At 43.1% G+C, this 27,648-nt stretch overlaps 1 protein-coding gene and 1 gene segment (V, D, J or C); both read left to right on the forward strand.

The window, feature by feature from the left end:
* Positions 1-27,411, forward strand: LOC102928988 (uncharacterized). 3 transcript variants are annotated; one of them, XM_076548516.1, is made up of 10 exons: positions 1-513; positions 1,061-1,099; positions 1,741-1,923; positions 13,962-14,370; positions 14,462-14,946; positions 15,318-15,622; positions 15,727-15,880; positions 25,081-25,199; positions 26,648-26,841; positions 26,961-27,411. In XM_076548516.1, exons 3-6 carry the CDS (start codon positions 1,877-1,879, stop codon positions 15,349-15,351), a joined length of 975 nt encoding a protein of 324 aa, XP_076404631.1. In that variant the 5' UTR covers positions 1-513; positions 1,061-1,099; positions 1,741-1,876; the 3' UTR covers positions 15,352-15,622; positions 15,727-15,880; positions 25,081-25,199; positions 26,648-26,841; positions 26,961-27,411. The 3 variants fall into 3 exon arrangements, with proteins under 3 accessions (XP_076404631.1, XP_076404632.1, XP_076404633.1); XM_076548517.1 differs by lacking the exons at positions 1-513; positions 15,727-15,880 and having other exon boundaries at positions 988-1,099; XM_076548518.1 differs by lacking the exons at positions 1-513; positions 1,061-1,099; positions 1,741-1,923 and adding an exon at positions 4,449-4,577.
* LOC143268184 (putative non-functional immunoglobulin lambda variable 11-55) overlaps positions 26,796-27,648 on the forward strand; it is a 24,903-nt gene continuing 24,050 nt past the window's right edge. The window contains 2 exon segments of the V gene segment in view: positions 26,796-26,841; positions 26,961-27,272. Coding sequence covers positions 26,796-26,841; positions 26,961-27,272 — 358 coding nt within the window.

Consider the following 27,648-nt stretch of genomic DNA (forward strand, 5'->3'; position numbering starts at 1 on the left):
AGACAAGAATATGGACACGGAGTCGTAGCAATCATTAGCCAGTGGCTGCTCAGTACACATGGACTTCAGCATCTGGAAGACAAGGAGGGGAGCCACATCAGATTCATCAAGTTCACCATGATCCTCAGGAAACAAATGCCGTACTTAGTGAAACCTGCAAGTCTCGGGGCAGACTGCTCCATGAGCTGGGGCAGCTGGGCCACCACCCTGAAGACCAATACAGCGATGTGAGAGTTTTCATAGTAGCTGATGGAGGCTCTGAGGGGTCCTGAAGCGGGCCTATCTGCAGGGAGTATGAACTGGAAGCCCTGACCCTTGCCTTCTCACTTGAACACCTGAAGGTCGATGGTGGTGCCAGCAGCCTGTGCAGCCTCACACAGCTTCATCACCTAGGTTCCATGCACCTTCTTCCGCCAAAGTGCCAGCCTTTGCTATATCGCTGCCTCCAGCCTTGTGGATGTCCCGAGTCCAGCACCACTACCAGCTGCCACCAATAACTGGAACCTGAAAAAGGTGGGCATAAGGGTGGCTGCCAGGAGATTCCACATCGCCTCCTACTGGCCACCCGTTTCCATGCAGGGTCCCCTCAGGTCCCAGCCAGGCAGCTCCAGCAAGGAGGGCAGGGGTTGGGAGCAATCTTCACATAGCTGATTGTTTGACTTGTACTGAGCGATTAGTGTGCACAGAGCAGTGTGTTAGACATGGGGATAGTGTGGTGCAAAGCAGCACCCAGAACCGTGCCTGGCATATACTGGGTTCTTGGCAAATGCCTGTTGGACAAGGGGTATTCATGATTGCATGTAATTATCTCTTCTGCCGAGGGTCCCTCAACAGCTTTTACTTTTATGCGCAGACTCACTCTTTCCCCCTGGAATGCATACATTTAGGCCAAAAGGGAAGCGGACGCCATCAATGCACATGCGCCTTTGTGGCCAACTGCTCTTTGTTCCTATGCTCTGCGTTTTGTATTGCACATGCGCGTTCCCCAGGCAGTTGTGGCGGTTTTCCTACTAGGCAGGGGGCGTGGCTTGATGACTCATTTTGATGATACTATTTCCAGGTAGTGTGACTGGCTGGAGAGTGGCATCTATTTCTGAAGGTAGGTGGACTCATACAATGACCAGAGACGAACTCAGCAAGTCAGCTTGCCCTGTGTGATGAGAATGGAAAATGCCTGACCGGCCACCAGGAGACAGGTGTCACTGCCATCTGTGCAGAGTGACCCGAGGGGCCAGTCCAGGAGGCCCATGAAGGGGGAATGGGATGAGGGGGGCATTTAAGATCTGTGCAGATGTTCTGAGAGATATTTGGTTTCATAATGCTTTGTTTGGATATTTTTAAACCTTACTGATCTTTTGCTTATATATTATGGATTTCATTTATGTGTTTTCATGGATTTTGTGTCTGTTTCTTTTCCTTTAATTTTTTTCTCTTTGTTTTTTTCATCTTGGTTTGATTTTTTTTTCCAATGGACCTCTTTGTTTGCCAGAGATAGAGAAAGAAGACCTTGGGTTGAATAGGTTAGGAAGGTGAATAGGTTAGGAAGGTGAGAGGATCAGGAGGAGATAGGAGAGTGGAAACCAGCATCAGATTATAGGGGATAAAATTATTTTCAATAAAAAGAACAGTATATGAGAATGAATAGTCTCCAGTCTTAGAAAAAATTGCCCATTACTGGGAAGGGGAGGGTTTAGAGCATCTATTCAGTCCTCAGCCTATCTCCTTTCTTCCCTGAACTAGACACAGCATCTCCGGATCTGCTGCTCTTCATTGCTTCACACCACCTATACTTCGTGGACTTTTGGCCAGTCACCAGGGTCCAGACCTCAGGACTAAACCCTGGGGTGGATGCTCTAGACATGGCTGTCCATGATAAATGGGGCATCTGTCACCAATGAGGATCATGGTGACGGGAAGCTGCTGGTGAGTGTAAAGAGCCAGTGCTGGCTGTGGGGACCGAGTTTATCTCCAGGAACAGACGTCACATGATATATGTGCATCTAGTCTGGTACCCACTTCACAGAGTGGGACATCCAGGTGTTTGCTTGCAGGATTCCAGAATATTTCCACAGGTTTTTGCATAGCTGTGGCCATGGTGTACCTGTAGGCCCTGCCTCTTTAGTTTCTCGTGGGGTTGTTGGCTTGAGTAGGTAAGCTGGTGATTCCAGGATGCAGCTCCTATTGCTCAAAACCCCCTAGAGTATAAAAAAAGAGGCAAATCCAGATGTTGTGCAGTAGTATCCTAGCATAACAGCTGTCTTCATGAGACCAGCTGTGCCTGTTTGTAGGTGTATCACCTCAGCCCACAGATGGCAGGTATTCCTTCCTAGAAGCAAGGTCAAGGTCGGGTCATTGGACCCTCACTTGATTCACTCCACCTGGCCATTTGCATATAATTCTGCCCTAAACACACATGGCCTGGACTCCAGGAAATGCCAGAGGGTGAGATTGAATAGGCCGAGGGAGGTGAATTGAGGGCACTTGTACTGATACACACTTAGGCACTCAAACATTTACACACTCTCTCACATACATTAACATGCTCACAGATAATCATGCACACACACACACAGACTCACTCTTGTACTTGGAGTTGGCTCGTGTTTTGTCAGCATAAGATAGAGCCTTTTGGGAAGGGGACCCTCAATTGAGAAAATGCCTTAAACACATTGGCCTGTGGCCAAGTCTGTGGTGCATTTTTTGATGGATGATTGATGTCAGAGTGCACAAAAGACATGTAAACATGGTCGTATACACACATAATCAATCGCACAATCATACCTTTAGACATTCTTCATAGTCCTTGCACTAATGATACATTCTGTGCTAGTTAGTTTTTATCAGCTTAATGCAAACCTAGACATTAAAATAAAAGAGATAATCTCAGTTGAGGAACTGTCTCTTTCAGTTTGGTATGTGGTCATATCTGTGGGGCATTTTCTTAATTACTACTAATGAATTACTACTACTGTGGGTGGTGCTATTCTTATGCACATGTGCATGGTCTATATAAGAAAGGTAGCTGAGCACACGAGAAGATGCAAGCCAGGGGAAGCAAGCCAATAAGCAGCTTTACTCCACGGTTTCTGCTTTCAGGTCCTGCTTTGTGTTCCTGCCTTGGCTTCCTTCACTGGTGGATTAACCTGCAAGCTGAAATAAACACTTCCTTCCCAAGTTGCCTTTGCCTTGATGCCTATCACAGCAACAAAATGTTAGTTGATCATGCTGCTACATGCTTGCACACTACAAAACACACACTCATATACATTCTGCCACTGATACTCATGTGAACTCACACACTCTTCCATACTTTTCTTCTCTCACCCACATCACACATTCACACTTACTTTTGTGCTCATAAACACATGTTCTTGCATGGTGTCACTAACTCCTTACATGCACAACTACCTCACTGACACTCGCTTACACTGAAGATGCTTATACAGTTGTCTGCTATACACTGTCACTTCTATGCACTCTTACACACACACACACACACACACACACACACACACACACACACACACACCACTGTAATGTACTTCCAAGCACATACCCAGAGAAACACAATCCTATACTCAAACCCATGTTTTTCAAATCATGCTAGTATAGCCATAAGCAAACTTATGATCATATAAGCACACACATCATGATACCTTAATGTACTATTGTACTCACCCACACTCATGCTTATACACACACAGTCTCACATAAGCTCACAGTGTCAATCAGTGTCTTAAAATCACTGACCCTAACCTATCCCTAGCCCAGTAATGATCTTAACCACAGCTCTAATTCTAAACCAAACCCTAACAGTATGACTAACTTTGACCCTATCCCTATCCTGCCTGCAAGATGCACTAATGTCATAGTGACACAAAGCTTGTGGGAGTCACCAACCAGTCTGATTGGATTTAAGGCCCAATCCTTGAGATGGAACTATCCCTGACATAGCTTGAGGGCCAAGAACCTGAGACTGCATAGCCCAGGGGCTTAGGAAAACAGAATAGCACTGTTCTGGCAATGGAAAATAGCAATAAAAACACTCCTAATGACTGTGCCCTTTATCTCACTTTCCCTTGTCTGGCCGCCTGTTCTCCATAGTTCTTCACCCCCAAGCACCACTTGTACAGACTGGGGACCAGCCCCCTACCCTGCCTGTGTCTCTTCCCCAAGCCCCTTTAGCGGTGGTGAGAAGGGCAGGGGGGAAGCAGACATGATCCCTCCTCAGGCATCTGGGAGGGCCTTGCCCCCATGGGCTTCACCCTTTCCTGCGGCTCTCTCCCTGACACATTTGTTAAAAATCAAACCTGAATAAAACTACAAGTTTAATATGAAAAAAAAAAAAAGAATCACACCCAGAGCCCTTTAGCGCTGGAATTCACATACTTTGCCCAGGGTGGTGTTGCTTCGGGAGTTATTGGCATTGCATTTGATGGCATTCTACCCTGAGCTTTCCCTTGTACCTATGGGCCACTAGACCTGACCTCAGCTTTCAAGTTTGCAGAATGGATGCTCCACTGAAAACAAACAGAGCAAGTTTAAATGATCTGATTGGTTCTCCTCCTATCTCCTAAGTTAGTGTGAATATTTTTCCTGTTTTCTTAGCCATGCTCTTTTTCCAGGACTATGGTTCTCAGAAGAGTCAGGATTTCACCAGGTAAAGTTATATGAATGGAAAGAATCCCCAGAGGAGAAAACTGAAATACCTTAGACACTTCATAAGTAAAGAGCTAGTTTTAGCTGTTTGAGGAATTCTGGCTAAACCCTACATTGAAAACAGTAGGCTTTGTTCATCTGTCCTGGGCCACCTGAGTGGCAGGATCTCAAGATTGCATTTCCCCACTGATTTCTAACCCTTAGATTAGTCGGGTAAAGGAGTTCCAGTAGCTATTTCTAATCTCAGGTGCCCCGAGCAGACCTATTGTTCATGTAGGTCTTTTCCGCTCATTGTTTACAGACTCTTTTTATGTCCAGTGACGTTGAGGTGGCAGACAATCTATTCTCTTTGTTCACTAGAGCTGGAAAAACAGCTGCCATCCTGGGGCTGGAGAGAGGAAACAGGAGGCCGTGGAGAAATGAGGCCATTTTCATTTATCATGTTCCCAAAGGACTGTTCCACCAGAAGGCCTGATGATTTGTTTAGGATTTTCATCAAAATGATTGCATGCCACCCTCACAACAGCCTCTGAGGACACCAAGGCCTGAAGAGATTCAGTGACTGGGCCAACATTACAGTGCAGTGACAGCACCCCTGTGCTAGGATTCCTTTCCCTACCCTGGATGGTGACAAGTTCCAAGGAGGTGGAGGATAAGAGCCTCAGGACAAAGACACTGATTCTGACAGATGATGGCCATGCTTTCCAGAAGTCAGAAATGCAGGGACAAAGAGCAAGATAAATAAATCACTTCTATGCTGTGCCATGATTCCTTCTAGAAAGATGGGGTAGAAGGAACATTTGGGTAGTTAAAGGACTGGAGTACTGCAAAAATGTGGGGATTAGAGAATTTGCTCTGACCTTCACGATTCTCTCCTTGAGCTCCTCCTTCAGCTAATACACTGCATCCAAAGAGGACAACTGAGTCACTGGGGACATGGATTCTCCACACTGGGCTCTAGAGGTTGAAGCCAGAGATGTGGGAAAAAGAAGTTCTGAAAGGGAATAAGGATTCCTCTACCTTAAACTAAGCATGAAAGGTAGACCCTTGGGTTATAAGCATCTACACCAGTGTTTCTCAACCTTCCTAATGCTGCGACCCTTTAATACAGTTCCTCATTTTGTGGTGATCTCCAACCATAAAATTATTTTGTTGCTACATCATAACTGTATTTTTGCTACTGTTATGAATAATAATGTAAATATCTGTTATGCAGAATATCTAATATGCAACCCCTATGAAAGGGTCGATTGACCCCTCCAAAGGGTTGTGACCCACATGTTAAGAACAGCTGATCTGACAGTGTGAGGGTCTTGAGCAAGTTGACAAGTTGACTCCAGGTTCATTTTCTTAATTTGTGTGCCTGCTTGAAGATGCAAGAGAAAGCAAAATAGCTTATTTCTGACCTGCCAACTCCTCTGGTGGGCAGCAACATGCCATAGAAATACCTTTTGTTCATGGTCTGAGAATTAAGAATTCTGTAAGGGCAGGGCATTTAGCTCTATGGTAGAGTGCTTACCTAGCAAACACAATTCCCCAGGTTTGGTTCCCAATACACACACACACACACACACACACACACACGGGGAGAGAGAGAGAGAGAGAGAGAGAGAGAGAGAGAGAGAGAGAGAGAGAGAGAGAGAGAGAGCTAACAGCACAAAAGTACAAAAACAACAGGGAACTAGGAATTCTTTAAGAACTGGAATTTCATCAAGGGTGCATTAATTTAATACTTCCATCATAGGTAACAGAGGTTCTCTTAGGATACCACAAGAAAAAATGGTTATGGGGAGCTTGCACATATCTTAGGAAGCCACCAGAGATCCCAAACTATCTCTAGGCAGCATTACGCTGTTTTCCACATATGTGGGTGTCAGGCAAGTACTCTACCAACTGAGATATACTCCCAGCCCCTCTTTTCCCATATGTAATTTTTGTGCTTCCCTCTTATTTTTTTGTTCTCACTACTGACTAGAAAACTCACAGTAGATAGAAATAATTCCACAGGATATTACTCTTGTTCTCTCAGTTTGCTGCTATCTGTCCAATTGGGTAGGGTCTTCTGTGTACCTTTATCTGTTATCAAATTGTGTGGTTCATTCATGACATAGCCAAATATATGTGTGTGTATATTTCCTGTATGTATCTATAAGAGAAAGCATATATGCAAATGTTGTCATGTTAACAATTTAGAGATAAAGGGCACGCTGGTGTTTATCACCAAAAAAAAAAAAAAACCACTCCTAATAATATTCTGCTATCTCATAGATCAGTGTCTCCTAGGCAGTCATCAGAAACTTCCTCCTGCAGTGCATGGGAACAATAAGGAGCCCCAGATCTAGACAATGTGCTGATAATGAGAGACATTCAAAACTCAGTCCTAAATGGGATGTCTCCACCAGAACTCTCCACTCAGGCCTCAGAGAACTCTTCAGAGGAGAGACAGAAAGAGTGCAAGAGCCAGAGGGATGGAGGACACTGGGAAACAACAATGTCTTCTATACACAAAAGAACCCATGCACATATGAACTCAGACTGTGTGATCAAGCAAAGGGCCTGCATGGGAGAGGGCCAGATGGGGTCCCAGGGCTGAGAGGAGAAGAGGACACAATCTCACATTCTTACCCCAGTTACCTCCACCTGATAACTGCTCACAAATGAAAAATTAATTATCTCTAATCTTATCTCCATGGGTATACAACCACTTGTGTGGACAGACCCTACGACCAGAAGTCAACACAAAATGAACTCAGTGGCCTTTTTGGAGGTTCTTTGCTGCATAATGCTTTTTTGGGGCATTTATTCATTTATTTGTTTATTTTTTTTAACTTATTGGTCCTTTGCATATATATTAAGTTCTCCAGTTTTGTGCTTTAATGGGATTTCTGTGTGCAAGTGTGTGTGTGTCTGCATCTATATGTGTTACTTGTCCTTTTCTATTCTTTGTTTATTTTGTTCTGTTTGATATGTTTGTTTTTACTCTATCAAAGACTCAAGTCTTTCTTTCTCTCTGTGACATTTGTGCTTAGAAGGTACCCTCTATCCTTAGGAGGGGACAACTGTCAAGAAACTCCTTCCACTCAGCTGAGCTGAGACTTGGCTCATGGAAGTGGCACTATTCTGAGGTGTACTTCTGTTGGAGGAGGTATGACATTATTGGAAAAAGTATTTCACTGTAGGGGTAAGGTTGTGATCTTCTATATGCCCATGCCACACCCAGTTGCTAAGTCCACTTCCTGTTGCCTTCTAATCAAGAAGTACCCAGCACCATGTCTGCCTGCATGCTGTCCATCTAACTGCCGTGTGATGATAATGGACTGAACTTCTGAACTGTAACTTGCCCCCCAAAAAGATATTTTCCTTTATAAGAGTTGCTGTGGTCATGGTGTCTCTTCACAGCAATGGAGACACTAATTAAGACATTCTATAACAGAATAAGAAGAATGTAAGACAAATAATTAAATGACTGAGTTCAGTCCTTCTGTTGAGTAATTGGGGAAAACAAAGATGATTTACAGAGAGGAAAAGCAGCCCCCTTCCACCCTTCATCTCTTGGAAGGGTGGTCCTGACTTTACCATTGGTAATAAAACAGGAAATCAATTTCCACAGTTTAGTAATAATGCAAAGGTATTTTGTCAGAGGGCAAGGATGGCAGGGCTCCATCTCCCATGGTACTATAAATAAAACATCTTTGTATATAGTACTCTGGAATGACAAGACTTTCTCAATAATATTGCAATCATCAATCACCATCTTATGAGACCTATGGATTCTGATGAGAAATCAGGCCAGGGTCTTAAGGGACATTTGCGGTGAAATTTCTTCCTCATATACCCTTGGGTGTCTTGGAACAGAGCATCTTAATACAGCATCTCAGTGCCAGTGAGGAACCACATCTTTTAAATCCACCAGTCTGAGTTTTAAGCAAAAGGAACTGAACATCCTGAATACAGAGATGATGAGGATTGTAAAAGCCAAGTGTTGATACAAAATTTTAGGTCACAATTCTCAAGTCCACTAAAGAACCCTACATAACTTCCTGACAAGTAAAAACCAGTGACCCTAACCCAGGGAACCACAAATCTTCCTGAGTCTATCATTTTCTTTGTTATTATTTATCATTACCATTAAACGCAAAAGGTCATTTTGTCATGGGTTGAATATGATATGTCCTAAACTGTCTCATGTGTTTGGTCCCTTGATCCCCTTAGATAGTCCTGCTTGAGTAATTAGAGAATGCTTGGATGTGTGGCCTGGCTGGAGGCAGTGGGTCCTTAAGAGACTTGGGAGACTGTCAAAGCAGTGAAAACAGTTGCTTCACATGCTGCTGGCAATGAGAACCCACCACCAAGCTGTGCCTGTTAACTCAGAAAGCCTCAGACAAAACAATCTCTGCCTCTCTGAAGTTGTTTTATGGCATAGATTTGAGAGGAGCCATGAAAAGACCTGGAGAATGATGATGCATTGCGGCTAGCTGTGATTTGTCTACAACTCATATGACCTCATAGGGAGCCACTGTGAGGAATGATGGTCCTCCAGCCATATAAGGCACCAGTGGGGCCCGAATCTGTCCTTACGCTGCAATGAGGCTGTCAGTAGGCTACAGAGCAGATGCACTCGTAGTTTTCATTAGAGCTTTATTTTTAGCATCCATCTTTGGAATTGAACATCTGTGATCCCCACTGACCTGAACATAATGAGTTTGCTTCCTGGGGGGCGGGTTTGGGGGCCTGGATTTTGATTTACTGTTTGTAGTTTTGGATTTACTTTGTGCATTTGCTTCAGTTTTTTTTATTACCAGCCATTTTCTATTGTCTACTCATATATCTTTGCCACTTTGTACATAGGTTTATTTCTATACCTTAAAACTTTTGTCAGTATATATTAGCTGCAAAAAATCAGGAGTTTGACTATGTCATGCACTTGGATCCTACCCACCAGCTTTGTTACTTCCCACAGCATTTCCCTGTGTTTATCAATTCCCTTATCATAGTAGGAATCTTCCCCTGCCACCATGCCACTCATGAGAAAACATCCTTTCCATGATCTTGAGGGAGAGTACATTTCCTCATGGCATCATAGTGTCAAGGAAAGGGTACCATCCCTTGATGCCCATAAATACGAGTAAAGATAAATGGATTGAGTATCATGACTGCAGAAACTAGGAGGTCTGCAGCAGTCAGAGTCATTAGAGAATTTGAGGGTCTAGGTGAAAGGGATGTTGAAGAAGCCTGTGTGATCACTCTCTACCTAGTGAATAACCACATCTCTCAGTCAGGTCAGTACAAAGCTCACTGAGTCCATTCTTGGTGCTACTGCTGCTCTCCTTATAGTCAAAATACCCTCCTTCAACTTTGAATGACAGTGGTCTCACATTGTCTTATATATCCAAAATCCTGATCTCTATCAGGAGGTGCTTTCTGTGGAGGTTGTGAAACATCAGGGTGTAGAACCCAGAATGAGAAATTGGGTCATCAGAGGTAACAGAACCTGCAAAAGCCATGCAAGCATGCTTGAGATCCATCTTCCCAAGTCTCCATCCATGCCTTTCCTGTCTGTTGACAGCCAGAGCAAACATAAACCCTATGTACCTTATGTTGCTTCTTCTCAGGGATTTGGTCATGGCCATGAGAAAAGAAATGCAGTACTGGCAGATACAAAGGGGGGAAATTCTCTGGTTGTGAACAGCATGGTTGGTCTCTTGTAATGACCTCATTGGAGCCATTGTGAGGACTTTCAGACCCTGCCCATTTTAGGCACTGGCTGGGTCTGAGTCTTGTGCTCACACTGCAGAGGAGGTGTTGCTTTGTTGGTTGCAGGAAAGTTGGACTCAGAAATTGGGTCACGTAGACTTTGTTACTATCGATCACATGGAAACAGACATAATTGATCTGATTTGATCTCAAGAGCTACAGTTTCTTCCCTGGTTTGCTGGTTTTTATCTATAACTCTTGAATGATTTTTGGATTAATTTGTGATTTTAATTTAATTTTTGTTTTCTACCACCCAAAATTCTACTCTTTTTTTAAATTTTTTAAAAAAAATTTATAATTAATTTATTTTTACATATCAGCCACAGATTCCCCTGTCCTCTCTCCTCCCTCCCCACAACCCCATCTCCTCCAGGGCAAGGACTCCCCTGGGGATTCAGCTCAGCCTGGTAGATTCAGTCAAGGCAGGTCCAGTCCCCTCCTCCCTTCACCCAGGCTGAGCAAAGTGTCCCAGCATAGGCCCCAGGCTCCAAAAAGCCAGCTCATGATAAATGAAGACCCCATGGGAATAGGAAGAAGCAAAGTGTTAGACAGGTCCTCAGAAATCCACAAAGATACCTCCACAATAGACTACTGGCAATGGTTGAGAGAAAGCCCGAACTGATCTACTCTGGTGATCAGATGGCTGGAACATCCTAACTGTCGTGATAGAACTCTCATCCAATGACTGATGGAAGAGGATGCAGAGATCCAGGTCCAGGCCCCAGGTGGAGCTCTGGGAGTCCAATCAGCAAGAGAGAGGAGGGATTGTATGAGCAAGAGATGTTGAGACCATGATTGGAAAAAGCACAGGGACAAATAGCCAAACTAGTGGAAACACATGAACTATGAACCAATAGCTGAGGAGCCCCCAAAATTCTACTGTTAAATGAGCATGATTCTTTGACATTTTTAAAATATGTGTTCTGATTTTAAATGCTTTACTCGTATGAAATAATTGTAGAAAATAAGGAGTTTCACAATGGTGTGAACTTTGAATGCACACCTATATGATTGTATCATAGTGAAAAAGCCATTGAAGCAGCCTGTAGGTTCACACTCCAACTAGTCCAGACCCACATCCCTAATCCAGGTCAGCTCAGCATTCCTGAGTCTATCCTCCTTTATAGTATTGGGTTTACCCCAAGTAAAGACAAAATGTCCTCCTGGAGGTTAGATATGAAAGGCCTCACACTTCCTCATGTATTTAAATGCTTGGTCTCTAGGATGGAGTGCTGATTGGTCTGAGAAATCACAAAACCCTAAAGCACTGGGGAGGAGCAAGAGGAATTAGGTGACTGGATGCAGCAAGGGCCTACCAAAGCCATGTAACCAGCTGCTTCAGACTCATCTTCCCCAAGTCACCTTCCCCAGCTCCTCCAACTGCCATGCCTTCCCTGTCCTCTAAGAACATGGAGAAGGGATGCCTTTTGTCCCTTAAGTTGCATCTTGTTGAGGATTTGTTCACTGCCATGATAAAAAGCAATGCAGTCCCTGGGATCAGATAGAGAAACTACTTTGGGTTATTCCCTGCTGTTGCTGGTCCATCCCTGGCAATGACATCATTTGACCTCTGTGAGAAATGATAGAAATCTGTTCATACAAGACATTGCAGGATGCTGGGCTTAATCCTGAAGCTGCAGAGAAACTCATGTTGATGGAGAACAGTTGGATTCCAGCATTGGTCCTGATACACTTGGGCTTTCCTAGTCTCATGGACCTTGACATTGGGAGTTCTCCTCTGTCGCTGTGGGTTTCATGTTCTGTTTCTTTTTGATTCACACAAACACTGCTTGTGTATTAGACCTTGATTTCTGCTTGTGTTCATTTGCTTTTTATTAACTGGTCCTTTTTCAATAATTTTTCTTGGTCATGTTGTGCTCTGATTTCTTTTGTTTTTTTATTTGAAACTTCAACTGTGCAGAGTAAGAAATATCCCTGTGACACATGTATATGTGCATATAGTGAACTTGAATCATTTTCACCTCCTGTGTCATATTGCAACACCCCTGGCATGTGCTTATATTCTTCCCCTCTTGATTAAGATTCCACCTACCCATCCATGGCTCTAGTTAGTCTCAGTATATCTCTGAGACTTTCACATTACAACAAACTCTATGTCCATGTGTACTTTTCAAAATAACAAAATTTCATTCTTCCTGGCTGAGCATGGCCTCTTCCCTTGACCTTGCCTGTTTATTGTTGATCAGTTTTTGTATGGACTTATCCTAGAACTCCATGATGAACCCAATGTGAACATGAGGTATCTCTATCATGTGTTATTGAACAATGGTGAACAAGGAATCTCATTTCAGATGATGTTCATCAAGTATATTATATTATACACTACGTGTGTGTGTGTGTGTGTGTGTGTGTGTGTGTGTGTGTGTGTGTGTGTTTATGATTTTTAACATAGAGGAATAATGGCTTTTTAGAATATTTAGAATGATGTTTCCTTGTTCTTTGGTGAAGCACCTTGAGTAACATTGATCCCCACTGTTCTTTACAGCCAGCAGGAAGATCCATTATGCAATCTGTTGGTGCTGGGTTGTCCTTACTGGAAGAGATTAATTACATTACTCTTTCAATCTTGTACTCATATCGATCTCTACATGTTTCATAAGCTCTTGAATTTATCATCACACTCAGAATGTAGCAGTGGAAAGGCAGCAGGTGGTGCACTGTGATAACCTCTTCTATCAATGTTGGTGTCTTTTGTGAATTGAGCAATATCTCTCTGTAACTGAAGTTTTCCTGTGTCCCAGCTGGCCCATGGTCAGGACAAATCTCTCTCACCCACCAGTCCTGCAGCCACTTGGACCACACACAGAGGCGTATATTAACTAAAACTGCTCAGCCATTAGCTCAGGCTAACTATTGACTAGCTCTTACCATTAAATTAACCCATAATTCTTATTTATGTTTAGCCACGTGGCTTGGTACCTTTTCTCAGTTCTGCCTTCACATCTTGCTTCCTCTGTGTCTGGTTGGTGACTCCTGACTCAGCCTTCCTGTTCCCAGATTTCTCCTTGTCTGTTTAACCCGCCTATACTTCCTGCCTGGCTACTGGCCAATCAGTGTTTTATTTATCAACCAATAAAAGCAACACATTCACAGCATACAGAAAGACATCTCCAGCATCTCTCTTTGCGGATTGTCAACACTCTGGAATACACGGTTGTCTTGCATCCCCTACGGTTCCCATGGATCTTACTCATCTCTTCCCTGTCTCACATTTCAATAATTTGTGTCTTCCTTTGTGATTCATATCAAGGGTTTGTCAGATTTGTACATCCTTTCAAAGGACCAGATCTTTGTTTCTCTGATCTTTGTTTCAATCTCTAAGTGTCCAGTTATTTCCAGCTCCGATCTTTCTTATGCTTTCTCATAACTGCTTCTGGGTTTGGGTGGTTTTCTTTATTTTAACTTTGACCCCAACATGCACCATTAGGATTTTTGAGAGACCTTTGCTTTTTGTGATGTACAAATTGATAGCTATAACCTTGTCTTCTAGAGCTGATTCTGTTTTTTTTTTTTTTTTTAACTTCTAGTGTCTTGTGGGGGTGCCATTCTCCACCCGAAAAGCTAGAGGACATGGCAGAGGAATTATCGTGGAGGGATCTCAGCGATGACAATTTACAACCAGAATCCATAAAACTAGGATCAAGATGGTCCATCTCCACCCTGGTAAAAACTATGTGTTCCCTTAGCCACATGGCAGAGGACAACTTTGAAATTCCTGGAACAAAGAGACTTTTTGAGACCCTCGCCGAAAATGACATACTGTATGAGAGAAAAATTACTTATGTCATTGGACAAATGGAAAATCATCCAAAGATTTTCTCCACCAAGAGATCTGCACATCGTCTCATCCTCCCTCCCTTTCCCTTAAAGAGGAGATGGAGTGAGCTGGCTCTGCCGACGTTTGTGACAACAGAAGAAGGCAACCAAGGGCAGGAGGTAAATGAAAAAAGTAGCAAGGGCTTCCCTATGTCCAGCTCACCTGATTTACACATCAGATATTAACTCACCTGTGAATTCTGCCCCACAGGGTGATGGTGTGAAGGCATTAGACACATCTAAGGAGACATCTGCCTCACTGGGTGTAACATCAGAGAGGACACATGTGGAGGCTGAGACTGGCCGTACCATCACTTTCAGTCACACAACGCTGGATGTCTTGTACTTCCTAGAGGACACCACGTGCCAGAAGTACCATGGACCACCAGATGATGCTGGCATTATGGAGGAAACCACCAATATGGATTTGAATGACAGTATCAGCCAGACGACAAGTGATCTCATGTTCACTGTTTCCCCTCCACAGCATGGGAGCAGCCAATATGAAACAGTCAAAGACTTAATAAGTAGGGAATCACCATCTACATCTGCCAATGAACAGCCCCAGGAGGTACCCATAGCCTCCAACAGGCACAGGAGAAGGGGCTGGAAGGGCCTGAGGAGGCAGGCTCAGAACCTATTTCGAAGGTTATGTTTCTGTCTTCCCACCCCAAGGAGAGGAGGCACGGCATCCAGGTAAGGGATAACAAAGAATGGAAATGGGAGTCCCAGGGAAATGGAGCAGGTGAGGCCACTAAATTCATATTTGTATTTGATCTTTCCTTTTCAAAGGCACTTTACCACTGACAGGCTGCACCCATTTATAGAACATGAACCTCTATGTGTCTGTGACCCAGAAGCAGCTTTCCCACTGAATCCTGCTCATGAGAAGTCTGGAGAAGCTGAGCCGGGAGCAGACAGCAGAGGGAGGGAGGAGGGCTTTGGGAAAGGGAGCAGAGTTTAGGTGGGGAAGAGTCCTGTAGGGAGCTGTGGTACCACAGGGCAGCTCTTTGCTAGGCCCTTCTATGCCAAAGTCACTAACACTGCTTTGCTTGTGTCTTTCCAAGGGCTGAAGATGAGGCCCAGGCCCGTGGTTCCTAAACCACAGGTCTGTGTTCGGCCTGGTGGGGCATAACAGCCATAGGAGGGAACCAGGCCAGAACGAGAAAGGAGGAGGTTTGCCCCAAACCTCTTGTTAGCTGCCAGACACTGCCAGCAACCAGGGCACAAGCTCTGTAACCCTCCTCTGCTGCAGAGTATGAGGCTTAACTTAACTGGTCCCAAGCACTAGTGGCTGGACAGAGAAGCCAGCCACAGAATCATCTGGTGATGAAGAGGCATCCATCCTGCTCCACAGTCCACATGGAGAAAAGTAAGTGCCCCACATGACTCTGGGTTCTCATCACCTGCTCCTCTCATTTCCAGCAAGAATCAGTGGAGCAGATTCAAAGAAGTGCTTGCACTCTTTACTCCTAGGTGGTAAAGAGGCACAGAATGAGGAGGGGAGAAGAGGAGGCAAGTGGGAGATGTCAAGAGAGAAAAGCAGTAAGAGCGGGAGGAGGAAATGGCATGAAGCAGGACGAGGAGGAGGCGACTTGTCCAGAGGAAATTCCAGTCTGGCAGCAGGAAAGTAAGGGATGAATGTGTAGCGTGACGAAAGAGGCCAAGCCAAGCAGGAGAAGGAGCAAAATTCCCCTCAAGAGGAGAGTTGGGGCTCATGGGGCACAAGACATGGTCTTCTCCTCTTGTGTACCCTCTGCTCTTGTCCTGGGGTGTTCAGGCAGGGTGTGGCTGTAGAGAAGAGAAGCCACATGGTTCCCAGGAGCCTCTTCCTCTTTCTGCTGGACCCTGTCTTGGATTGATCTGGTGACATCTGTGTCTTTGTCTTCACTGCCTTCTTCCTTCAGGGCCAAGGTGCTTGCTGTCCACCCATCCAAAGACTACTCAAACTTATAAATTTCATGTCCCATGGGGGACTCCTTGAATTTGTGAATAGGTGAGCAGTGCTTGACAGGGCTGTGGAACATCACTGCCCAGACAAGGCCAGAAAACTTGGGAATTCTTTAAGCCCAGTACCACCTTCAGGGTTAGGATTAGAAGGAAACCTAATTGTCAAGACACTGTAGATGACAGCTGGTGGTGTGGTCTAGAGCCTTGCTGAGTGAGCTGTCTGCAGTCTTCTCCTGCCCACCTTTCACATAGGGAACATCTTCTTGAGTCACCAAAGGGCACCCCAGCTGACAGAGGGTTGCAGGAGTCTAATCTTCCAGGATCATTCGGGTATAGTAAATTTGTGCCCACTGTGTTTCTCCTTGTGGTGGAAGATGAGTTTCTACATCCTGGTCTTGATGTACATCAACCATCCCTACTGTGTTCCTTTCTTGGCAGAGGCTGATGGCTATGGTCAATGGGAGTATGGTCCTTTGTGACACCTTATTAGTTTGTCTGGAATCCACTTCATTGGCCACATCTTGTACCTGTAGCCATGACCAAGTCCTTTATACAGCATGCTCACCCTAGCCCTAGTGACAGTCATAGTATAATGGGTCAACATTATATATAATTTTACAATACCATTCAGTTCTACATATCAGCCATGGTTCCCCTATTCTCCCCCCTCCCACTCCCTCCCCTTACCCCCAGCCTACCCCCCATTCCCACCTCCTCCAGGACAAGTCCTCCCCCGAGGACTGCGATCAACCTGGTAGACTCAGTCCAGGCAGGTCCAGTCCCTTCCTCCCAGACTGAGCCAAGTGTCCCTGCATAAGCTCCAGGTTTCAAACAGCCAACTCATGCAATGAGCACAGGACTTGGTCCCACTGCCTAGTTGCCTCCCAAACTGATCAAGTCAATCAACTGTCACACCTATTCAGAGGGCCTGATCCAGCTGGGGGCCCCTCAGCCTTTGGTTCATAGTTCATGTGTTTCCATTCATTTGGCTATTTTTTTCAATAATTGAGTAAAACCGAAATTTATTATAAGCCACAGTCGTCCTAGGGACCTCCATGTTATATATATAGCCTCTATGGTTCTATGGGTTGTGGTCTGATTGTTCTTTATTTTATATCTAGAATCCACCTATGAGTGAGTACATACCATGACTGTGTTTCTGGGTTTGGGTTGCCTCACTCAGTATGATTTTTTCTAGTTCCATCCATTTGCCTGCAAATTTCATGCTTTCATTGTTTTTCTCTGCTGAGTAATACTCCATTGTGTATATGTACCACATTTTTTTCATCCATTCTTCTGTTGATGGGAATCTCGGTTGTTTTCAGGTTCTGGCTATTACAAATAGTGCTGCTATGAACATAGCTGAGCATGTATCTTTATGGTATGAATCAGCATTCCTTGGGTATATGCCCAAGAGTGGGATGGCTGGGTCTTGAGGTAGTTCGATTCCTAATTTTCTGAGAAACTGCCATACTGATTTCCACAGTGGTTGTACAAGTTTACATTCCCACCAACAGTGGAGGAGTGTTCCCTTTGCTCCACATCCTCTCCAACATTGGTTGTCATTGGTGTTTTTGATCCTAGCCATTCTGACAGGTGTAAGGTGGTATCTCAGAGTCATTTCGATTTGCATTTCTCTGATGATTAAGGATGTTGAGCATTTCTTTAAATGTCTTTCAGCCATTTGTATTTCTTGTTTTGTGAATTCTCTGTTTAGCTCTCTAGCCCAATTTTTAATTGGACTGTTCAATACTTTGATGTCTAGTTTCTTGAGTTCTTTATATACTGTGGAGATCAATCCTCTGTCAGATGTGGGGTTGGTGAAGATCTTTTCCCATTCTGTTGGCTGTCTTTTTGTCTTATTGACTGTATCTTTTGCCCTGCAAAAGCTTCTCAGTTTTGAGAGGTCCCATTTATTAATTGTTGTGCTCAGGGTCTGTGCTGTTGGTGTTTTATTTAGGAAATGGTCTTCGGTGCCAATGCGTTCAAGAGTGCTTCCTATTTTCTTTTCTATTAAGTTTAGTGTAACTGGATTTATGTTTAGGTCTTTGATCCACTTGGACTTGAGTTTTGTGCATGGTGACAGATATGGATCTATTTGTAATCTTTTACATATTGAGATCCAGTTATGCCAGCACCATTTGTTGAAGATACTTTCTTTTTTCCATTGAATAGTTTTGGCTCCTTTGTCAAAAACCAGGTGTTCATGTGTGCATGGATTAATGTCAGGGCCTTCAATTTGATTCCATTGGTCCATATGTCGGTTTTTATACCAGTACCAAGCTGTTTCTATTACTATAGCTCTATAGTAGAGTTTGAGGTCAGGGATGGTGATGCCTCCAAGGGTTGCTTTATCGTATAGGATTCTTTTAGCTATCCTGGGTCTTTTGTTTTTCCATATGACGTTGAGTATTTTTCTTTGTGGAGTCTGTGAAGAATTGTGTTGGGATTTTGATGGGTATTGCATTGAATCTGTAGATTGCTTTTGGTAAGATTGCCATTTTTACTATGTTAATCCTACCTATCCATGAGCATGGGAGATCCTTCCATTTTCTGATATCTTCTTCAATTTCTTTCTTTAGAGATTTAAAGTTCTTATCAAAAAGGTCTTTCACTTGTTTAGTTAGTGTTATCCCAAGGTATTTTATATTAATTGTGGCTATTGTAAAGGGTGATGTTTCTCTGACTTCTTTCTCAGCCCTTTTATCATTTGTGTATAGGAGGACTACTGATTTTTTTGAGTTGATCTTGTATCCTGCCACTTTACTGAAGGAGTTTATCAGCTGTAGGAGTTCCCTGGCAGAGTTTTTGGGGTCACTTATGTATACTATCATATCATCTGCAAATAGTGAAAGTTTGACTTCTTCCTTGCCAATTTGTATCCCTTTGATCTCCTTTTGTTGTCTTATTGCTCTAGCTAGAACTTCTAGTACTATATTGAATAAATATGGGGAGAGTGGACAGCCTTGTCTTGTTCCTGAATTTAGTGGTATCGCTTTGAGTTTCTCTCCATTTAATTTGATGTTTGCTGTTGGCTTGCTATAAATTGCTTTTATTATGTTCAGAAATGTTCCTTGTATTCCTGATCTTTCTAAGACCTTTATCATGAAGGGGTGTTGGATTTTGTCAAAGGCTTTTTCAGCATCTAAGGAGATGATCATGTGGTTTTTTTTCTTTCAGTTTGTTTATATGGTGTATTACATTGATTGATTTTCATATGTTGAACCATCCTTTCATCCCTGGGATGAATCCTACTTGGTCGTGATGGATGATTGTTTTGATGTATTCTTGGATTCGGTTTGCCAATATTTTGTTGAGTATTTTTGCATCAATGTTCATGAGGGAGATTGGTCTGTAGTTCTCTTTCTTTGTTGCATCTTTGTGTGGTTTGGGTATCAGGGTAATTGTAGCCTCATACAAAGAGTTTGGTAACATTCCTTCTGTTTCTATTGTGTGGAACACTTTGAAGAGTATTGGTATTAGTTCTTCTTTGAAAGTCTGGTAGAATTCTGCACTGAAACCATCTGGTCCTGGGCTTTTTTTGGTTGGGAGACTTTTGATGACTGTTTCTATTTCTTTAGGGGTTATTGGTCTATTTAAATGGTTTATCTGGTCTTGATTTAATATTGGTATGTTGTATTTATCCAGAAAATTGTCCATTTCTTCCTGGTTTTCCATTTTTGTGGAGTACAGGTTTTTGAAGTATGATCTGATGATTCTCTGGATTTCCTTGTTGTCTGTTGTTATGTCTCCCTTTTCATTTCTGATTTTGTGAATTTGGGTGCTCTCTTTTTGCCTTTTGGTTAATTTGGCTAGGGGTTTGTCTATCTTGTTAATTTTTTCAAAGAACCAACTCTTTGTTTCATTGATTTTTTTTTATTGTTCTCTTGTTTTCTATTTCGTTGATTTCAGCCCTCAATTTGATTATTTCCTGGCGTCTATTTCTCCTGGGTGAGTTTGTTTCTTTTTGTTCTAGAGCTTTCAGTTGTGCTGTTAATTCATTGGTATGGGATTGCTCCATCTTCTTTATGTGTGCTTTTAGAGTTATGAATTTTCCTCTTAGCACTGCTTTCATAATGTCCCATAATTTTGGGTATGTTGCACTTTCATTTTCATTGAATTCTAGGAAATCTTTAATTTCTTTCTTTATTTCTTCCTTGACCCATTGATGTTTCAGGTGGGCATTATTCAGTTTCCATGAATTTGTGGGTTTTCTATAATTTTTGTTGTTGTTGAGGTCTAACTTTAAGGCATGGTGGTCTGATAAGATACAGGAGGTTATTCCAATTTTTTTGTATCTATTGAGATTTGTTTTGTGTCCAAGCATGTGGTCAATTTTTGAGAAGGTTCCATGGGGTGCTGAGAAGAAGGTATATTCTTTTGTGTTAGGATGGAATGTTCTGTAGATATTTATTAGGTCCATTTGAGTCATAACATCTGTTAGGTCCTTTATTTCTTTGTTAAGTTTCAGTCTGGTAGATCTGTCTTTTGGTGAGAGTGGTGTGTTAAAATCTCCCACTACTAATGTGTGGGGTTTGATGTGCATTTTAAACTTTAGTAGTGTTTCTTTTATGAATGTGGGTGCTTTTGTATTTGGAGCATAAATGTTTAGAATTGAGACTTCATCTTGGTGGATTTTTCCCGTGATAAATATGTAATGTCCATCCTGATCTCTTTGGATTGATTTAGTTTGAAGTCTATTTTATTAGATATTAGGATAGCTACACCAGCTTGTTTCTTAGGTCCATTTGCTTGGAAAGCCTTTTCCCAGCCCTTTACTCGGAGGTAGTGTCTGTCTTTGAAGTTAAGGTGTGTTTCTTGTATGCAGCAGATGGATGGGTCCTGTTTTCTTATCCATTCTATTAGCCTGTGTCTTTTTATAGGTGAGCTGAGACCATTGATATTAATGGATATTAATGACCAGTGATTGTTAATTCCTGTTATTTTTTGTGGTTGTGTTGTGTTGTCCTTCTTTGGTGTATGTTGGTGTGGGATTATCTATTGCTTGATTTTTCATGGATGTGTTTAGCTTCTTTGGGTTGGATTTTCCCTTCTAGTGCTTTCTGTAGGGCTGGGTTTGTGGACAGGTATTGATTAAATCTGGTTTTATGCTGGAATATTTTGTTTATTCCGCCTATGGTGATTGAGAGTTTTGCTGGTTATAATAGTCTGGGTTGGCATCTGTGGTCTCTTAGTGTCTGCATGAGATTTGTCCATGATCTTCTAGCTTTCATAGTCTCTATTGAGTAGTCTGGTGTTATTCGGATAGGTTTGCCTTTTTATGTTACTTGATCTTTTTCCTTTGCGGCTCTTAATATTTTTTCTTTGTTCTGTGTGTTTAGTGTTTTGATTATTATGTGGCGAGGGGACTTTTTTTTTTTTTTTTGTATCCAGCCTATTCGGTGTTCTGTAAGCCTCTTGTATCTTCATAGGTATTTCTTTCTTTAGGTTAGGAAAGTTTTCTTCTATGATTTTGTTGAATATATTTTCTGTGCCTTTGAGTTGGTATTCTTCTCCTTCTTCTATCCCTATTATTCTTAGGTTTGGTCTTTTCACGGTGTCCCTAATTTCCTGGACGTTTTGTGTTATGACTTTTTTGTCTTTAGTGTTTTCTTTGACTGACGAATCTACGTTCTCTATCGTGTCTTCAGTGTCAGAGATTCTGTGTTCCATCTCTTGCAATCAGTTGGTTATGCTTGTTTCTGTAGTTCCTGTTCGTTTAGTCAGGATTTCTATTTCCAGCATTCCCTCAGCATGTGTTTTCTTTATTGTCTTAAATTCATTTTTCAGATCTTGGAATGTTTCTTTCATCTGTTTAATTGTTTTTTCTTGGCTTGATTTGATTTCTTCCCATTTTTCGTTCATTTTTTCTTCCATTTCTTTAAGGGAGTTTTTTATTTCCTCTTTAATGGAGTTTTTCATTTCCTCTTTAAGGGAAGTTTTTTATTTCCTCTTTAAGGGAGTTTTGCATTTCCTCTTTAAGGAAAGTTTTTATTTCCTCTTTGAGGGAATGTTTTATTTCTTCTTTAAGGACCTCTATCATCTTCTTAAAGTCATTTTTAGGGTTGATTTCTTCTGTTTCTTCTGTCTTGGTATGTTCAGGTCTTGCAGGTGTAGAATCACTAGGTTCTGATGTTGCCATATAGGTCTTTATGTTGTTGCTTGTATTTTTGCACTGGCGTCTACTCATATCTTCCTTTGTGCGGTGCTGGTGGTGTCTGTGTCTGAGAGTGCCTCTCTTGTTCTAATTTTTAGTCTTGGTTTAGTAGGGGTTCTTGGTTAAATTGGTACTATTGGGCTATTTCTTCAGGGGCAGCTGATTTCAGTCAGTGAAGCATATACTTATGATTCTGGTGATCTGGTTTGGTGGCTGGGTAGCACCTTCTTCTGTGTTCCCAGGTCACGTTTTGTTCATTTGTCAACTCCTCAGATGATCTTCAAACTGTAGGCACTTGAATCCTCTCCCAGATGGGTTTTAGCTGAGCTGGGTAGTCTCACCAACACCTCCAAGTTGTTGGGTTTCACAGGATCAGCAGCTGGGCCCTGGGTTGTCCTCAGACGGAGTGTTCAGATTTGTTCTGGTTCCGACCCACGGAGATAGCTTCTTCCCCAGGTGTTGGGGTTAGAGGCGTCCTGTTCCAAGCTGTGTCTGCTTGTCTCCGTCCCTGGGCCTGTCTACCTCTGCGGTCCGCCGCCGGGCCTGTATGTCCCTGTCAGCTGCCGCTGGGTCTGTCTGCCTCTGTGGGCTGCCGCCGGGCCTGTATGCCGGGCCACCGCTGCGGACCTACCTGTGTCTGTTTGTCTCTGCCACCGGGCCTGTCTACCTCTGTGGGCCACCGCCGCGTCTGTATGTCTCTGCCGGCTGCTGCCGCCGGCCCGTCTACCTCTTTGGGCCACCGCTGCGGACCTACCTGTGTCTGCTTGTCTCCGCCGCCGGGCCTGTCTGGGGTCAACATTTTCTTCTAATAGTTCTGCCTTTATATGTTATTTGGTCTTTTTCCATGACAGCTTTTAATGTTATTCTTTGTATTGTTTTGATTATTATGTACCAAGTGGAATTTCTTCTATGGTGTAGTCTATTTGGGGTTCTGGACCTCCTTGAACCTTAATAGGCAGCTTATTCTTTAGGCTAGGGAAGTTTTCTTCTATAATTTTGTTGAAGATAGTTAACTGTGCCTTTGACCTTGGTTTCTTCTCCTTCCTCTATTCCCATTATTCATAGATTTGGTCTTTTCATAATGTCCCAGATAGCCTGGGTGGTTTGTGCTTGGAATTTTATTAGATTTCATATTTTCTTTGATGGGGGAATCCATTTCTTCTATCTGGTCTTCAGTGCACTTCTTAAACAGTTTTCTTTATTCAAATCCACTGTTTGTGTTACAGTAGATTTCATTAATGGATTGATTCATGTCCTCCTAAGGTCCTTGACCATGTTTATAATAACTATTTTGAAGTTCTTGTTTTGTGCTTCAGCATTATTGCCTTTCTCAGGAACCATGGTAGTCGAACCATGGTTACTGAGCTCTAGTGTGGACACAGTGTCAGGACTATTTTGATTGTGTCCTTCTGCTGGCATTTAGGTATCTGTGTTTAGGAGTATTTCACTTCTAGATGTTGATATCTGGTCTTGCTTCTGTTAGGTAGGCTTTTCATTGCTTAGTTTCTTTTGTCCTCCCCAGATATTGGCAAAGTGTATTGTGGCTGTGGGTTGCCTTGAAGGGAGTGCTCTGAGTCTCTTCCAGGTGTGGCCACTGGTGGCCCAAGGTAGAAAGTGAGTCTAGGTATTGGGAGCTTGCAGGAAAGAATGGGATGGGCTAGACTGGCAAGGGGCTGAGAGGGTGCATAGGGAGGATGGAAATATGAATCATGCAGCTGGATCTGTAGAATCCACAGGAAATGGAGGAAGAGGGTGAAGTCAGGTCCCTCCTCAGCAGGGTTTCTGCTCCAGGGCTGGGCATGAGACTGGATGTTTGAAAACGGAGGACAGAACAGAGAAGATTGCCTTCTTGCTTCCCTGGCCAGCATGGCCAGTGAGGTTGCAGTGGCAGACAGTGAAGGTGGCTGAGAAAATGAGAGGAGATGCGGAGTAGGCTGCAAGAGAGGATTTATTTACTCTCCCAGGATTTGGGAACAGGAAAAAGGAGAGGTCAGAGCAGGCACCCTGCTACAAAGTTGAGAATGAGACAGGGGAAGTAGAAATGGAGGATGGGAAGTAGATTGAAGTTCACGTACCTGATTCCTTGCTCAGCATGCCAAGTGTGTTTGCAGGTAGAGAGTGTCTCTGGTGTTGCTGATGAGGACAATGTGATGGGATATATGGTTGGGGGAGTGTATAAGAAACAAGAGTAGCCGGGCGTTGGTGGCACACGCCTTTAATCCCAGCACTCGGGAGGCAGAGGCAGGCGGATCTCTGTGAGTTCGAGGCCAGTCTGGGCTACCAAGTGAGCTCCAGGAAAGGCGCAAAGCTACACAGAGAAACCCTGTCTTGAAAAACCAAAAAAAAAAAAAAAAAAAAAAGAAACAAGAGTAATGGTTTTTAGAATTTCTACATCGACTGAAGAAATACAGAGACACTTGAAGTGAATGCAGGAAACTCAATAATGGCTGTCTGATCATGCATGGGAAGGACTGGACATTACTGGGGCATATATGGAACATTGGAAGTTCAGAGGTGTAAACTAAGAGTCACTGTTGTAAAGGCCAAAATGTGGAGATTGTAGTGAAGTTAATTTATTTGATAGTAACTGTAATATATTTCCTTAATAATGGATGCTGTGAGGAACCCAAAATATATATCTTCATGTTAAATTATATACCAATGAAGTAATCGGATATTTGCCGTTCTTCTGTGGGAGAGTTGACACTTTATTATTTCCCTAGATTTTTGTAAGAGTGTCAAAGATTTCTTCTGGATGTGACAACCTTTACATCAGATCAAAGAATATCCATGTCAGATTTAAAAATCTGAGTCTGGGATTATGGGTTCAGACAGTGATCTGGTGAGTAGTGGGATCCAGCTGGATTCTGAAGTCTCTGCATTGTGGTAAATAATGATCCTTTGGCTAACAGGGGGCATTGTGTGTCTGTGACATACCACTTCCACTTGCTGAGAGAAGCTGGCCTTAGGGCTCACCCTGTGCTCACTGAGGACACTGTCCTGTCAGAGTTCAGGGAGAAAGGGGCTCCACTCTGTCTTAGCTAGTGATACCTCCCAAGACTCTTCCTCTCCTGAAAGCCTAACTGTCTCTGCCCCAGACTGTCATGTGAGCTGAGCCCCACAGTAGGGCTCACAGATTCTTCTCAGTCTCAGTGGAGACATGACTGAGGGAACAGCCACTTCTCTGCAGAGGTGGGAAAGGAGGCCTGGGGCAACCTAGACTCCCTGTGGAGACCAGGGGTCTGTGCCCACTTATTCTCTCTTGAACTGCTTCTTTCTCACTGCAGGGGTAGAGACTGGCCTAAGAGCTGTGGTGTCACTTGCTATATCTGCTCTTGTGCACAGATCACTCAACACTTTCCCACAGCAGCACCTCACCTGTCATCTGTTAGTACCTATTTACTGCAAGTAACCTTTCCCAGTCCACCATCCTGCCCTTTGCAACTCTGCTAACTTTGCTGACTTACCTGAACCTTGAGCATCAAAATCAGTGCTATTGTCTCTAGCACACAATGATGCAAATAAAAATAAAATAAAATAAAATAAAATAAAATAAAATAAAATAAAATAAAAGTCAGACATCCATCCCTCATATCTCCTTGGCTGCCCCTCTAGTCAATAGGAAGTGGTCCTGCAAGAAATACTAAATTCTCAACTTTCTTATCAAATACTATAAAACAAACCTTGTCTTTCCATTCTCTTCTGTCAATACTGAACTTCTGCTTTCTCAGTCCTTTGATGTCCCTTATGAAGTGCCCACTCCTCTTCAAGATTTAGAAGGTTTGCCCAGCCAGACATAAGCAACCTCATTTATTTAAATAATGCCTACAACAAAAAAAGGAATGTTCATCCATACAGGGACTTTCTCTTCCCTCTTTAGCCCCTTGGTGGTTCACAAGCTCTCCTGGGTTGACTGCTGTGTGCTCTCCCTGCCTGTCCACATTCATCAGACAAATATATCAGTAATGGCTCCACTAGAACACATCCTTTCATGTGTCTGAAATATAAGGTGAAAAAAACACAGCAGAACTGATATATTGAACAATTGTGAAAGGTGATGGTTGCTTTGGGACTTAAGGGAGTGTGCTAACACTCTCTTTTTGGAATTTCTTCAGGCCAGGTGCCCACATGTGCTAACCTTAATAGACATGGGGCCAATGACGGAGTCCTCCATTTGTTTTGAGAATCTACTGTCCTACTGTGGATCTGAAAGAGGTCTTTGCACATAGTCCGGCATGTGTTACCACCTGCTTCACAAAGTAATTTACTTCCCCTGACTTACTGTTTCAGGAACTCACACTGTGAATCAATCACTAGGAGGAGTTAATGAGAACTCATTTGCATGACTAACCCCTTTTCTGAGAGGCCCTGGAGATGAGATACTGAGACAGACCAGATAGAAGGCCCTGGTGTAAGGAGAAGCTGTGCTGTGCCTACCATGGCTTGGACTCCTCTCACCTTCATGATTCTATCTTACTGTACAGGTAGGGACAGGTCTAAGAATACTGGGGAGGACTCCTAGACTCAATGAGTCCATTTTGCTTTAGATCCCTGAGAATTTGCACCTTAGCTCTGCTGTTCACTGTGGTGTCCTCTTTTGCAGGTTCCTTTTCTCAGTCTATGCTGACACAACCACCCTCTATCTCTGAGGCTCTTGGATCAACAGCCAGACTCACCTGCACCCTGAGGAGTGGCATCAGTGTTGCTGGTAAATACATTTACTGGTACAAGCAGATGCAGGGGAACTCACCTCGGTTTTTCCTGTGCTACTACTCAGACTCAGACAAGAAGCTGGGGCCTGGAGTCACCAATAGAGTCTCTGGATCCAAAGATACCTCCCAAAATGCTGCAAATTTGCACATCTCTGAGCTACAAGCAGAGGATGAGGCTGACTATTACTATGCCATCTGGGAAAGTAATGTGTCTAACAGTGATACAGGCAGATGGGGAAGTAAGGCATAAATTCTAGCTTGTGATAAAAAAAATCAGAACTATTTCTTCATTACCTTGCAATATTTGTACACTATTAAAGAAAAAGATAATGAAAAAGTTCATTCAGAATTTTTGTTCCATGTTTTCACCAAATAATAGAGAAAAAAGAATCAAACTATCAAAGAAAACCCCCAGACCTACAGTTTAGTTGACAACAAATGCTGGTGAAGATGAAGGGGAAGGAGAATCTTCACCTAGTGTTGGTGAGCTTGCAAAGTATAGCAGACGCCCTGGAAATCAGTGTGGAAAATTCCCCAAAGGTCTTAGATGAGAAATACTATATGACTGAGATGTATGAC

This window comes from Peromyscus maniculatus, chromosome 12 (assembly GCF_049852395.1).
Source record: "Peromyscus maniculatus bairdii isolate BWxNUB_F1_BW_parent chromosome 12, HU_Pman_BW_mat_3.1, whole genome shotgun sequence".
Lineage (NCBI taxonomy): Eukaryota > Metazoa > Chordata > Mammalia > Rodentia > Cricetidae > Peromyscus > Peromyscus maniculatus.

Bases quoted from the DNA above. Each gene is read 5' to 3' on its own strand.
- LOC102928988 (XM_076548516.1), top strand. From the start codon at position 1,877: ATGGGGCATCTGTCACCAATGAGGATCATGGTGACGGGAAGCTGCTG. The intron at 14,371-14,461 runs GTAAATGAAAAA...TCTGCCCCACAG, and splicing joins AAGGCAACCAAGGGCAGGAG to GGTGATGGTGTGAAGGCATT. The intron at 14,947-15,317 runs GTAAGGGATAAC...TGTCTTTCCAAG, and splicing joins AGAGGAGGCACGGCATCCAG to GGCTGAAGATGAGGCCCAGG.